Source organism: Chanodichthys erythropterus, chromosome 6 (assembly GCF_024489055.1).
Source record: "Chanodichthys erythropterus isolate Z2021 chromosome 6, ASM2448905v1, whole genome shotgun sequence".
NCBI classification, from domain to species: Eukaryota; Metazoa; Chordata; class Actinopteri; order Cypriniformes; family Xenocyprididae; genus Chanodichthys; species Chanodichthys erythropterus.
The window spans coordinates 1,303,271-1,318,131 of NC_090226.1; the positions used below are offsets into that span (position 1 = coordinate 1,303,271).

At 34.3% G+C, this 14,861-nt stretch overlaps 1 protein-coding gene across 3 annotated transcripts in view; it reads left to right on the forward strand.

The window, feature by feature from the left end:
• Positions 1-14,861, forward strand: part of LOC137021355 (CSC1-like protein 2) — a 54,054-nt gene that overhangs the window by 30,406 nt on the left and 8,787 nt on the right. For all 3 annotated transcript variants that reach the window (XM_067387672.1, XM_067387673.1, XM_067387674.1), the window contains 14 exons: positions 1,158-1,300; positions 2,821-2,872; positions 2,996-3,104; positions 3,468-3,538; positions 5,839-5,919; positions 6,097-6,220; positions 7,300-7,433; positions 8,299-8,436; positions 10,577-10,730; positions 11,992-12,098; positions 12,209-12,295; positions 12,610-12,675; positions 12,928-13,090; positions 14,553-14,658. In XM_067387672.1, coding sequence (XP_067243773.1) covers positions 1,158-1,300; positions 2,821-2,872; positions 2,996-3,104; positions 3,468-3,538; positions 5,839-5,919; positions 6,097-6,220; positions 7,300-7,433; positions 8,299-8,436; positions 10,577-10,730; positions 11,992-12,098; positions 12,209-12,295; positions 12,610-12,675; positions 12,928-13,090; positions 14,553-14,658 — 1,535 coding nt within the window. The remainder of the gene's footprint in view (positions 1-1,157; positions 1,301-2,820; positions 2,873-2,995; positions 3,105-3,467; positions 3,539-5,838; positions 5,920-6,096; positions 6,221-7,299; positions 7,434-8,298; positions 8,437-10,576; positions 10,731-11,991; positions 12,099-12,208; positions 12,296-12,609; positions 12,676-12,927; positions 13,091-14,552; positions 14,659-14,861) is intronic.

Here is a 14,861-nt window from a genome sequence, read left to right on the forward strand (position 1 = left end):
TTAATTTGAATTGTGCATTTATGATTTAATTAGTATTTAGTAAGTGTTAGTTTTTATTTAAGTGTACATTTTTATGATTTTATTCATTTTTAGTTATTTTATTATTATTTTAATTGTACATTTTAATTTCTTATACACTTAATGTTTTATTTTGATTCTGATTTTTAAAATGATTTTTTATTTTACATGATTTATGATTTTATTAAGGATTTATATTAAGTGTACATTTTAATAAATTAATACATTTTTGTTGATTTTAAAAATTAAGTATTAGTGTACATTTGAATTTTTAGTTTCTTATTTTCGTCATTATTTAAATGTATATTGTAATTGCACATTTAATTTTTTTATACATTTTTAGTATTTTGATTTGTTGTTACTTGAAAATTATATATTTTATTTGTACATTTTAACCATTTAATTTTTTCGTAAGTTTTATTTATTTTAAGTTTACATTTTAATGATTTAATTTAATAAATTAATAATAATTAATTTGAATTGTGCATTTTTATGATTTTACTCATTTTTTATTTTCATAATTATTTTAAATTGTACATTTTAATCATTTCATTTTTAGTAAGTTTGTTTTTTATTTTAAGTGTACATTTTTATGATTTTTTTTTTTTGCATTTTCATTATTTAATTTTATATTTGAATTTTGCATTTTGATTTTATAAATTAGTGTTTTATTTTGATTTGCTTTCATTTTAATTTATTTATTTTTTATTTGGAAAACACTATTTTAGTGTAGTTACTGTAACAATAACTGTAAATTATGCATAATTACATGCAACTTATACATGCAACATGCATTTAGTTCATTATTATTTTTCAGTACTTAAATGTAAAAATTAATATATTTAAAAGTATATATTTATGTAAAAATATATAATATACACATCACCTCATGAATCTCCTGCAGTTTCCTCACAAACCCCAGTTTACTCACTCTATACTTCATACTATATATTCTATATGCCGTACAATTTATCCCAGTTCATACTCTCTACTTCCCATTCCATACTTCAAACCCAAAACTCCATCTGTATATTCATTACAGTCTGTAGTCCATACTCTGTAATCAAACATTCTCTGTACACTATATTCATTATATCTTGAAGTATGGCTGTATCTGACGTGAGTCTCTTTCCCCGCAGGGACGAGGAGATCCGGGAGAAGTGCGGTGAAGACGCCGTCCACTATTTGTCCTTCCAGCGGCACATCATCGGTCTGCTGGTCGTGGTGGGCGTGCTGTCGGTGGGCATCGTTCTTCCCGTCAACTTCTCAGGCAACCTGCTGGGTGAGTCCTCGAAGAACTGTGGATTACCGGTTGTGGTTTTCAGTAGATCCACGACCGCCATTATCATCCAGTTATGTTTGTGAGCCTCATTAGCGGCGGCCGTGTCCGTCTCTCTGCCCTCGGCGCGCGATATATTACTATCAGAGAGGGTTAATCCACAGAGCTCCGCTTGAGTAATGAGATTGAACTTCTATCTGCTCGCCGGGTAATTGGACTCCTGTTACGGGGACGGAGAGAGCAGCGAAAGACAGAAAAATGAATGGAAAGGGTCAAACAGATGAGAGGACGCTTTGAGACGGGAATAATGTGGAAAGAGTTCTGTCAGAAACATGCTTCGCCTCTTAGACAGGGCCGTTGTTGTATTGTATTTTGGGCTCTACTAGAACAGATTGATTATTCTCCTCACATTCTCCATTGTTGCAGCTCCTCTCTTCCCAGTCTGTCAGTAACGCTCTGTTTAGTTCCTGTCTATATGAAGCCCCTCCTTCTGAAAAGCACAATGTGCTCTGATTGGTTGGCTGGAGCAGTGTGTTGTGATTGGTGTTTGGGAAATGTCCCGCCCCTTACCATAACCGCCAGTTTCAACACACCACTAACTAACTCAACCAGGCCCCGCCCCTTTATTCTGTGCATGAATTATTTAAATGAGGAATATGTCACGTTTCAGGGAAACACTGATATAGAGAATGGGACTTTAAATAAAATTATTTTATTTTCATTTTATTTTATTTTACATTTTATTTAAGTTTTAGTACATTTTTTTTAATTTAATTTATTTATGTTTTATTTTTTCATAGTTTATTTATTTTCATATTTTATTTACTTTTTATTTATTTTACTTTATGCATTTATCTATTTTACTTTTTTATTTTAAATTTCATTTAATTATGTGTTTTTTGTATATTTAATTTATCATTTGTTTTTTATTTTTGCTTATCTATTTTGTTTCATAGTTTATTTCATGCATTTTATTGACTTTTTATGCATTTATCTATTTTATGTGATATTTTATTGCTTATTTGTTTTTATTTACATTTTATGCATCTATCATTTTTAATTGAAATATTACTTGTTTTAAGTATTTTTTATTGTTTTTATTTAATTATTTGTTTTTTATTTTTGTGTGTATCTTTTTTCATAGTATTTCATATTTTATTTACTTTTTCTGCATTTATCTATTTTTTTATTTTTATTTTACATTTTAAGTGTTTTTATTTAATTTATTATTTGTTTTTTATTTTTGTTTAGCTATTTTTTCATAGTATTTATTTCATATTTTATTTAATTTTTCTGCATTTATCTATTTTTTTTTATATTTTATTTTATTTTATTGTTTATTTTACATTTTAATAGTGTTTTTATTTATTTTATTTTATTTTTTTTTTTTTATTTACTTATGCTTTTATAATTTTGTTTGAAAAAGGCCATAATGTGACACAGAATGAAAGCGTTTCCTATCTATGACCCTTTTGTTAACTTTCAAAAGCACAAATGTCATCATTGTTGTTGTTTTTCCTTAGACAACAACGCATACAGCTTTGGACGTACAACAATCGCCAACTTGGATTCCAAGTGAGACATTTTATTCACTGCACATACATTGAAAACCTCCCCATACGCTTTAATTGAAGAGGTCATGATGTGCTTTGAGCATTCTGGGTAAAGTGGACACGTCTCTTTCTCCCTGTGCTTCAGGAATAACCTCTTGTGGCTGCACACATCATTCGCCTTCATGTACCTGCTCCTCACCGTCTACAGCATGAGGCGCCACACGTCCAAGATGCACTACAAAGAAGATGATCTGGTACGTGAACCGCATCGGTTTCATCAAAACGTGCATTGTTTATGTTTCACTGAAGAAAGATTGTCATGAGTTTGAAACAAAATGAGGGTTGTTAAATGATTTTTGGAAGGACTAATCATTTAAATTTTGAATACAGTAATAACATGAGAAGATGCATGATGTAAAATCAAGTCTCGAGGCTCTTGTGACATGCAGCTGCAGCGCTGAATGCTGTAATGCTTATGAAATATTCATGAAGTCTGTCTCTTGCAATGACCTACATTTCTGAGCCGGGAGTTTAACCTCAATCTGCACTGCAGCGTCCTCCAGCATCTGTGCATGTGTAAATAACATACAAATAACATGTTTCCCTCTCTTTCTCAGGTGAAACGCACTTTATTTATCAACGGCATTTCTAAATATGCAGAAGAAAGCCATATAAAACAGCACTTTGAGTAAGACGTCTCTTTTTTTTTCATCTTTCTTATGCTTTAAACTTCTATGCTTTCCTTAAATGGGTCACTGGAAGAGCTGCGCACTGTAGATCGTGTCATATGTAAAATATTAAAATCACATGTGTGTGCGTCCGGGATGTGCATGTTCTCCTCGTATGCTGGGAGACTCCAGCATCTGCCGTAATTCTCTAAATGAGTGTTTTAAATTCGAGTCATGCGGCCCATCAGCCGAGGCTGCGCTTGCCAAAAATGAGTGTGACGAGGCGCTGGGGAGGATCTATGAATAGACTCGAGTGTCTAATGTCATTTTACCTGAGAGCTGCTGTTCCCTCCTGCAAAACTCAATGACAAACATCACAGGCTGGATTATTGTCTGTTATTTACTGTAATCATGAACAGTAGGAATGTTATAGAGAGATTTGGTTATTAGTGAAATATGGATGCAAATTTTCCTGTAATTAAGGGTTCAAGCACACATCTGTGAAACTCTATTGTAATTGTTAAATTGTCCAAATATCAGCATTTTCCACTATAAGTGGAAGTCGTAGAGACTTGAAACTTTGAGGGCTGGTAGTACTCACGCCGTCTACAATGTCACCAATGCTCGCCCCGAACGGCCTGACGGGGGCGCTACACCGGTGAAAAGTATGAAATCATCAATTTTTGTAAATCCATAAAAAAAACAAAAACATAATTAGTTCGCAAAAGTCCTAGGTTTTTGGCCCGATCAGAACCAAACCAGTGCAGCGAGATTCTCATTGTCAATAATTACTAAAAAAAGTTGATTCACGGCCACCAAAACATTCAAAGTTTTACTAAAATGTCTATAACATGTGAACCAAATGAGACATTTTCACCAAATTTGGCACATCTATGTAAGAGCTCATTCTGTGGTCGCATGAAAAAGGATGTGGCAACTGGCCACTTGGTGGCGCTATAACAGGAAAAAAACATGAAAACAGCTATAACTACTTAAAGGATTAGTTCACTTTCAAATAAAATTTTCTTGATAATTTACGCACCCCCATGTCATCCAAGATGTTCATGTCCTTCTTTCTTCAGTCAAAAATAAATTAAGGTTTTTGACGAAAACATTCCAGGATTTTTCTCCTTCAATGGAGCCCAAATGGTTGAAGATCAAAATTACAGTTTCAGTGCAGCTTCAAAGAGCTTTAAATGATACAAGACGAGGAATAAGAGTCTTATCTAGAAAAACAATCACTCATTTTCGAAAAAAATACAACTGGATATGCTATATAAACACAAATGATCGCCTTCCACATGCTTCTGCTTTCCGTATTTTTCAAAAAGCTTACGCTGTATGTCGTACGCCTTCCCTATTCTACTCACTGAAAGTATCATTTTGACCTTCAAGTCCACTATAAGGAGAAAAATCCTGGAATGTTTTCATCAAAAACCTTCATTTCTTTTCGACTGAAGAAAGAAAGACATGAACATCTTGGATGACATGGAGGTCAGTAAATTCAGGAAATTTTCATTTGAAAGTGAACTAATCCTTTAACCGTTAGTCTGATTGACTTGAAAATTGGCACGTGGTGTCTTCGTCCGAGGGGCCACGAGGTCTAAGAGGGATCTTGACGTCATTGGCGTATCTTGAAAAACACGTCCGCCATTGGCCAATGAGGTTTGAGCAGCTATCAGACAAGGTTAACAGAGGCCGATTGGAATAACTTGTTGGGCCTGTTTGACTCACGGCCCTAGAGGCCTGTGAGAAATTTGAAAGAAATCGGCCACGGGGTGGGCGCCATGTGCATAAAGGATCGTGTATCACACGATTTTTCGTGCACGCCCATGACATTTGTACCAAATGGTTGAACTCCTCATTCTGAGCAACTTTGCCTCTAGGACTGCCGCTGTCCATCGAATTGTTCGTTAAATATTATCTTAAAAATCCACCTTTGGCAAACTAGTTCTAGGTTTTTGGCTCAACCTCGATAACTGTTTAAAAGCTTTATAATCACTTGATCAATTTAATGCATCCTTGCTGAATAAAACTCTTAAACAAAATGAAACCAAACTTTTCAATGATAGCAAATAAAAACTGTTTTACACAATATTTACTCAGTACTCTATAATTAAATCGTTTATTGTATACGATCCACTGACAAAGCTAATGGTTTTTCCAGAAACTCTGAAAATCTAGTTTTTGCATTTCCGAAATGTGTGCATTGCAAATTTAATGTTCATAACCAAAGCAACAGTTTTATAGCTGATAGTCTGATGTCATAATTATAATTTTGGGAGTGTGAGATGTTGATTTCTTCATTTGTGTCTCTCAGACAGGCGTACGAGAACTGCGTCGTACTGGAAGCACGTGTTTGCTACAACGTGGCGAAGCTAATGTCTCTCAACGCAGAGAGGTAAAAACTCAAGCTTCACTGAATCAGAAAGATTTGGATCAGTGTCTCTTTTAGGTTTAGAAATGATCCGACCTCTGAGACCTTCTATTGATCTCTTAAATGGGCTGAAGTTTCTGTTCTCTGAGGGGACGAGCATCGATCCACTGAGTTTAGTGTGTGTGTGTGTGTGTCCTGCAGGAAGAAGACTGAACGCAGTAAGAAGTTTTTCACGGATCTGATGGCTAAGGAACACATGCCCACCATGATCAACCCGAAGCCCTGCGGTCACCTGTGCTGCTGTGCCATTACAGGCTGTGAAGAGGTATAAACGCATTACCCACAATGCCTCTGCACTGTCAATATATAGTACAATATAAGTGCCATTGCCAATGTAAAAACTCAACATTGATTATTAAGTTGGGTTTAAACCGTCTTTTCATTTGTTAACCACTATTATTATTATTATTAGCACGTATTGTATCCGTCAGTGTTCTTCTTCTGCTCTCGAGTCTATGGCAGCCCATAGAACCATATGGTGAAAAGTTGTGAAATTTGGCACACAGATAGAGGACAGTCTGAACATTAACCACAGCGAATTTGGAGTCTGTACCGCAATCTCTCTAGCACCACCTACAGGCCAAATTTGCATTCACGTTTATAACTTTTGAACCATAAGGGCTAGAAACAAAATTCCTTTTTCCTCTGATTCCTTGATTCCAAGCTGATTGATGCCAATTTTTTGATAAATCCAACCGTTCTTGAGTAACATGCAAATTAATTTGATGAAGAGCACGCCAAATTGGATGCAAGGCTATATCTTCAAAACGCTTTAGCGTATTGAGACAAGTCTTGGTAGATATCATCACAAGCATGACTTGAGACTACATGCAGTGTTTCAGCACAGTGCCACCTACTGTACAGGAGATTCAAGAGAAAATTGCTAATTTCGCTTGTAACTTTGTAACTTAGTACAACATACCAAGATGAATGAAATCAGTTTTCCTGTATCAGCCATTTTGGGTGTCAGCCATTTTGAATTGCTGTATTTTTGATAGCTTTTTGATCAAACCGTTTCATCAGACCAATTAGAATCAAGTGTTCCAAAGAGCCATTTAATATGTCTATTTATTTAAACCCAAGTTGTAATAGAAATTCAATAATCAATAATGGATTCTTTATTCTTAAGCGGCACTACTGGTCTTAGTTCTCTTGGTTTAATGAACCCGCATCAGGCTCTTGGTGTGTCCTTGAATAAAAGCATTTGTGGTGTGTCAGAGAATCGTTCAGAGGAAATGAAAGCTCTCCTGAGAGGAAGTAATAAAGCGGCAGGTTTCAGGAGGGTCGTGTCTGGTGCTCTGATTTGGTGATTCATTGGTGCTGTAAGTCTGTGTGGTTTTATAGGAGGAGGCTGTGAGTTATTACACCAAACTGGAGGCCAAACTGAAAGAGGAATACAGGAAGGAGAAAGAGAAGGTCAACACCAAACCGCTGGGCATGGCGTTCGTCACCTTCCAGAACGAGGCCATGACAGCAATGTGAGTACGACACATGAGCTTTTTCAAACAAATAGCATTAGTCATGTGAAGTGATGTTGCAATAGTATTTTATTTATTTTTTTACACAATGTTTTTTTATTCATAATTATATTAAATTGGAATTTACTTTACACATTAAATTCTAAATAAACATGATTATTTTAAAAACTACATTGGTGAAAAACTACATTACCCATGATGCTGTACAGAAAATTCCACCAATTATAGAGTCAAAAAAAGCGACACGCGCCGAAAGAGCTCTTTAGCTCCGCCCACTCCCATGAAGCACTGCTAATGATGTAATCGAATTTCTCTATGCTCTCACAATACTGAAATGTTTATATATTTGCAATACGCTTAAAATATATTGTTTTTATATGTATAATCAACATTAGTTTTATATTTCTCCATCATTTTTAATTCGATTATGCTGTTTGCAGTGCTTCATGGCAGTGCCGCTCCTCCCTATATGCAAAGTACGCAAGTTGCGTAGGCCGCCAAACCACCGGGAATAGAATTTTAATTTCAGTTTTGACTGAATGTAAACATTTGGGAAAGTAATCGAATGCTTGTCAGTATATTAGATCGGTGCATTTGGTCTTAAAGTGACAGCAGCCTAATAAACCTGCTGCCGTCTGTGTTATTAATGTTGATCAAACTAAAGAAAACGAAAACTTTAGTAACTTTAATAAGAATCAGGATATTTAATTCATACAGTGAAGACTATGCAGAGTTTTATTTTTACATTTTCATTTGTATCTCTTTTTGTAATTCTAATTTTATGGTATTAGTAACTGTTTCAGCTCACCCGGGTTTTGGATCATTTGTTGATTTTGTACGATTTTTCTACTGTGTGTTTCTGCAGAATCCTGAAGGATTTTAATGCGTGTCAGTGTCAGGGCTGTAAGTGCCGTCAGGAGCTGCGTTCCTCTCAGTTCAGTGAAAATCTTCATGTCTATAACTGGAGCGTCAGCTATGCACCGGACCCCCAAAACGTGCGCTGGTGAGAAACAGACCCATCTCCTTCTCTTTCTGACACTTTTTCATGTCTCTCTTATTCAGTCTCTGGCTATATTTTCTGCATGCATGGAAAATGACCTGTTAGATTAGTTAAAATGTGCAGTATAAAACCAGAGCATACTGTGTGGTGTACTGGGTTAAAAACAAACCAAGTTGGGCTGAAAATGGTCAAACCCAACGATTGGGTTGTTTTAATCCAGCGGTTGGGTTAAATGTTTTCCCAAAGTGCTGGGTAGTTTTATTTAGCCTAATTAATGTTTAAAAATTAATGTATGGCTGACTTAAAATTAACCCAAAATAGGTTGGAAATTAAAAATCAGACACATAATTACTAGAGGCAACAATAATAATCAAAAGGTGGACATTTATTAATAAGAAATGTAATAAATTATTACTGTTTAATTATTAAATATATTAATATAACATTAATAATTGTTAATTTCCAACAAATTTTGGGTTCATTTTAAGCAAAAAAATACAATAGTTGAGTTCAATAAAACTACCCAGCAGGTTGGGCAAACATTTAACCAAGTTGCTGGGTTAAAACAATCGCTGGGTTAAAACAACTCAGTCGCTGGTTTTTAAAAAAAAAAAAAAAAAAAAACATTTGTTGGGTTAAAACAACCCTGTCACTGGGTTAAAAACAATCCAATCGCTGGGTTAAAACAACCCATTTGCTGGGTTAAAAACAATCCAAACGCTGGGTTAAAACAACCCATTTTCTGGGTTAAAAAAATTCAAAAGCTGGGTTAAAACAACCCATTTGTTGGGTTAAAAACAATCCAAACGCTGAGTTAAAACAACCCATTTTCTGGGTTAAAAAAATCCAAAAGCTGGGTTAAAACAACCCATTTGTTGGGTTAAAAACAATCCAATCGCTGGGTTAAAACAACCCATTTGTTGGGTTAAAAACAATCCAATCACCGAGTTAAAAACAATCCTATCACTGGGTTAAAAACAACCCATTCGTTGGGTTAAAGCAATCCAATCGCTGGGTTAAAAACAACCCATTCGTTGGGTTAAAGCAATCCAATCGCTGGGTTAAAAACAACCCATTTGTTGGGTAAAAAACAATCCAATCGCTGGGTTAAAATAACCCTGTCGTTGGGTTAAAAACAACCCATTTGTTGGGTTAAAAACAATCCAATCGCTGGGTTAAAACAACCCATTCGTTGGGTTAAAACAACCCATTTGCTGGGTTAAAAACAATCCAATCACTGGGTTAAAAACAACCCATTCATTGGGTTAAAACAACCCATTTGCTGGGTTAAAACAATCCAATCGCTAGGTTAAAAACAACCCATTTTTTGGGTTAAAAACAACCCATTTGCTGGGTTAAAGCAATCCAATTGCTGGGTTTAAAAAAAAAAAAAAAAAAAAAAACATTTGTTGGGTTAAAACAACCCTATCACTGGGTTTGTCCATTTTTAACTGAACTTGGGTTGTTTTCAATCCAGCATTTTTTTTTTTTGGTGTACCATGTCCCACAATGCAATGCTTTGACTTGACCTTCCAATTCTTGACTCTTTATTTAATGGGGCTGCAAATAATTAAGATGTTTTAACACAAAACTAAATTGCAGAAATGCAAGATAACGCTACTTTGTTGTTTATTAATGCTTACTGTAGGCCGTATGATGCAGATGGAATCACAGAATCCGGTCATAATGGAAAATTCACAGAATGGATGAATAAATCAAATCACAATACATACAGAAACTTTCACTACAGCCCGTCGAAATGAAAGTTTCGTTACTACTACTACAAAATACAGTAGTAGTCTACACTGAAACAGTACAGTAAGCAATGCGCTGTCTCCATCTGTCAGCCGTTTCTTTGCTGACTTCATTATGTTCAGGAATTACCCATGAGCAGTCGATACCTTATCAAGCTAAAAGATTTTATACGTTCTGCTGAGGTGTGTGTGTGTGTGTGTGTGTGTGTGTGTGTGTGTGTGTGTGTGTGTGTGTGTGTGTGTGTGTGTGTGTGTGTGTGTGTGTGTGTGTGTGTGTGTGTGTGTGTGTGTGTGTGTGTGTGTGTGTGTGTGTGGACTGACGTGGGTTTTTTGCCGCACACCACAGGTTGAATTAAACTCTGTTTGCTGACGTGTTGTTTCGCTCACAGGGAGCATCTGTCTTTGGGAGGAGTTTCCTGGTGGCTTCGCTGCTTCATCATCAACTGCATCCTCTTCATCCTCCTCTTCTTCCTCACCACCCCAGCCATCATCATCTCCACGATGGACAAGTTCAACGTCACCAAGCCTGTGGAGTATCTGAACGTAAGGCTGCGATCCGTCATCAGACGTTTCTAGCATTAAGTCATCAGTGAAAGTGAAAATGCTGCAGAAAAATCTAATTATTTTGTTTTAAGGATGTTTAGATATTTTTCCTGGAAAATGATAAATGTTGATCAAGAAAATGATTTTGGCTTTTGCATGTCTACAAACCGTGGCACGATGCTGTTGACGGTCACGGCTGGTTAAAACAAATCCCAGATTATGATGGATGACATGATTTCTGTGTTGTCACGGCCGGTTAGGGTGCGGTGAAGAGCCTCAGCTGGGGTTCTCAGTGTTTCTTCTGTGGATGGAGGTTCATGAGTCATGTGATCGGCTCATCAGGGTTGTCGAGTTCACTAGTCAGTGACGTTAATGTGCTCAGACCTGCTGCTCTGTAACTTACAATACAATGATTTCAGCTGTTATTGTGAGGTGACTCTCATGAGACCTGACAAGAACATCAAAAATGTCATATTTCACCCCTAAATAATTAAAAAAAATTAAGAAATCACATTTTGCATGGCAAAAATTCTGCCTTTGTATTGTGACATTGATTAGCATTCATTTGTGCCAATTTCTCGCCTCTACAATTGTCTTTACAGTAATAATAATTTGTAAAATATATTACAAGTTATGTATCATAATAGTAACAATGATATTTAATGTATTAAGAAATTACTATTACTATTAATGTAATTTTTGTAATTATTAATATAAATAGTAAAAATTACATTATGTATAATTACAGTTATCTATCATAATAATTACATTACATTTTTGTTTAACAATATTATTATTTTTAGTAGTAGTAGTAGTAAAATGAATAATAATAATATAATTACAATGTTATATGTAATGATATATAGCTATAATAAAGTGTAATTTAATAATAAATTATTAGTAATATTAAAACATTATATGTATTTTTTAATATATATTTTTTAGTTCATTGGTTAGTTCAATTACTATAATAATATTCATCATGCTAATTTATTATTATTATTAATATTATTATTATTCCACTTAATTTGTTCAATACACAAAATCTCAGTGATCCTAAAATGTATTTTTGCAATATTTTATTTTTATATATTTTTGGACCTGGACGTGTTAGTCATGAAATTCACTCAGAGTCACTCCATTATTAATTCATAATATTTTCCTCATGTACTGAGACAGATGAGGTGAAATACCTTCTAGAAATAAAATGGATGAAACCGTAAACACATGATCACGTGTCTGTTTGTGTCTCTCAATCCAGAACCCGATCGTCACCCAGTTTTTCCCCACGCTGCTCCTATGGGCCTTCTCTGCCCTGCTGCCCACCATCGTCTACTATTCTGCCTTCTTTGAAGCCCACTGGACCAGGTACAATCCCACAATCCCTCATGTCATCATAAAATCCTCCCCAGTCGAAATCAAACGGCTGCTCTGAAGATCATCATCTTCTCCTGCTGATTTTCCCGTGTGTTCCTCAGGTCGGGGGAGAACAGGACCACCATGCACAAGTGTTACACGTTCCTCATCTTCATGGTTCTCCTGCTGCCGTCTCTGGGCCTCAGCAGGTACATTTCCCTCCATTTGAGACACATGATCACAGCCGTTTGTGATGTAACTCTGTTTTTCTGCCGAGCCTGTGGAAGTGGGTGGTTTATTTGAATCTTTTATTCATAATTGAATATTTATTTATATCTGTCAGGGGACTCATTTGGGAAGCTGCCTCGAGCTCTCATCCAAACCATCAGCAATTTATTGCAGAAGCTCTCATTGTTTTGAATGATTTCACTATAATGAGCTCTTTTAATGTATTAAACATCAGATTACTAGAGCTGACGCGAACTGACACTTTTATAATACTAAATGTTCTTCTGTGTCTTAGTTTGGACGTTTTCTTCCGCTGGCTGTTCGACAAAAAATTCCTGGCTGATGCCACTGTCAGATTTGAGTAAGTCAACTATTTATTTTATTTTATTTAATTATTTTATTTTATTTTTAATTTTGTTTTATTTTATTTTGTTATTTTAAAAAAAAATATATAATTTTTTTTATTATAATTTTTTTTTTAAATTTCATTTATCTTCTTAAACTTTTTCCAGTTGTAGCAATATATCTAAATATTATAAATAATATATTATTGAACTTGTGTGGTTTATATATATATATATATTATTGCACCTGATTTTATTGCTAATTTCAGGTGTGTCTTCCTTCCTGATAACGGAGCGTTTTTCGTGAACTACGTCATCGCGTCAGCGTTCATCGGAAACGCCATGGACCTGCTGCGGATTCCAGGTCTTCTCATGTACATGATCCGGCTGTGTTTGGCTCGCTCGGCCGCAGAGAGACGCAACGTCAAACGGGTACAAACACACTGACCTTTCAAATTATTCACATGACCTTGTTCCTTATCTTCACACAATTAGTGTCAGTGTTCAATTGAATCTGAAAAAACGTGTCAGGAACACATCTGAGTCGTGTTTTATCCCAATTATTAAATGCATATACATATATTAATGATAATTTCTAGATTAAATGCATAGAAAGAAATGGGAACTTTTGCATGGAAAAAAAAAAGTGAAAAAATGTTTTTAGGACTGTTAAATTTTATTGCATTGTGACAATATTTTTATGAATATTAAATGCATTTTAAGCCAAAAATGTTTTGTTTATATATTTCAGCATCAAATTAAGACAAATTAAGCTTTTTTGCATTTAATTTCTCGCCTCTACAATTCTATTTACAGTAATATTAATAATAACTTGTAATTACACAATTTGTTTCATAATAATTTTTAATTTTATTTAAATTTATTAATATTGTATTATTAGTACTATTAATATTTATATTATTTATAATAATTACAAAAATTACATTAATAATAAATGATGTATATTACAATGTTATCATAATAATAACAATAAATTTAATTAATATTTATTTAACAATAATTATATTATATTTTTTATATATTTTTTATTACATGTTTTTAGGACCATTTTATTGCATTGTGACATTATTTTTATGAATATTAAATGCATTTTAAGCCAAAAATGTTTTGTTTATATATTTCAGCATCAAATTAAGACAAATTAAGCTTTTTTTGCATTTAATTTCTCGCCTCTACAATTCTATTTACAGTAATATTAATAAATTGTGTAATTACAAGTTATGTATCATAATAATAATATTTACTTTAATTTTAATTTATTAATATTGTATTATTAGTACTATTAATATTTAATAATTACAAAAATTACATTAATAATAAATGATGTATAATTACAATGTTATCATAATAATAACAAATTTAATAATATTTTATTTAATAAAATTTAATAAATTTTCGTTTAACAATAATTATATATTTTTTTTATTACATGAAAAAATTCAAATGTTTTTAGGACCATTTTATTGCATTGTGACATTTTCTTAACGAAAAATAAACATTGAGCAAAAAAAAAAAATCAGCTTTTTTTTTTGCATTATGTAAGATTTGCTGTTGTCATTTGCTAAAAAATAATGTCTCAGTGAAAAAAATCTTTAAAATAAATAATGAAATAAATTATTTTTTTGCTTGAAGGAAATCATTCTTATTTCATGTTGATGCTGGAATAAAATATGACTGAAATAGGACATGATTTTGAAAAGGTTTTGTGGGATTCATCCACCCATCAATGAGATATTTTTACCTGCTGTTCACCTGGATGATGTTCCAGTCTGTGCTGTTTAGTTGTGTAACCTGTGTGTGTGTGTGTGTGTGTGTGTGTGTGTGTGTGTGTGTGTGTGTGTGTGTGTGTGTGTGTGTGTGTGTGTGTGTGCAGCATCAAGCCTATGAGTTTCAGTTTGGGGCTGCCTACGCCTGGATGATGTGCGTTTTCACCGTCGTTATGACGTACAGCATCACCTGCCCAATCATCGTTCCTTTCGGTGAGTCAGACCACGCCCACTCTCGCATCAGCCCATTCACGAAATGACAGAGCAACAGCCAATCAGAGAGAGGGAGAGAGAGATGAGCAACAAGGATGAAAGGGAGAATGCAGGGAGAAACTGTGTGAATGACACCACTGAAAAAGCACAAGTGCGTGTGGAAGAAGTGTGTGTATCAATAGCGCCCCCTGCTGGCCACATGT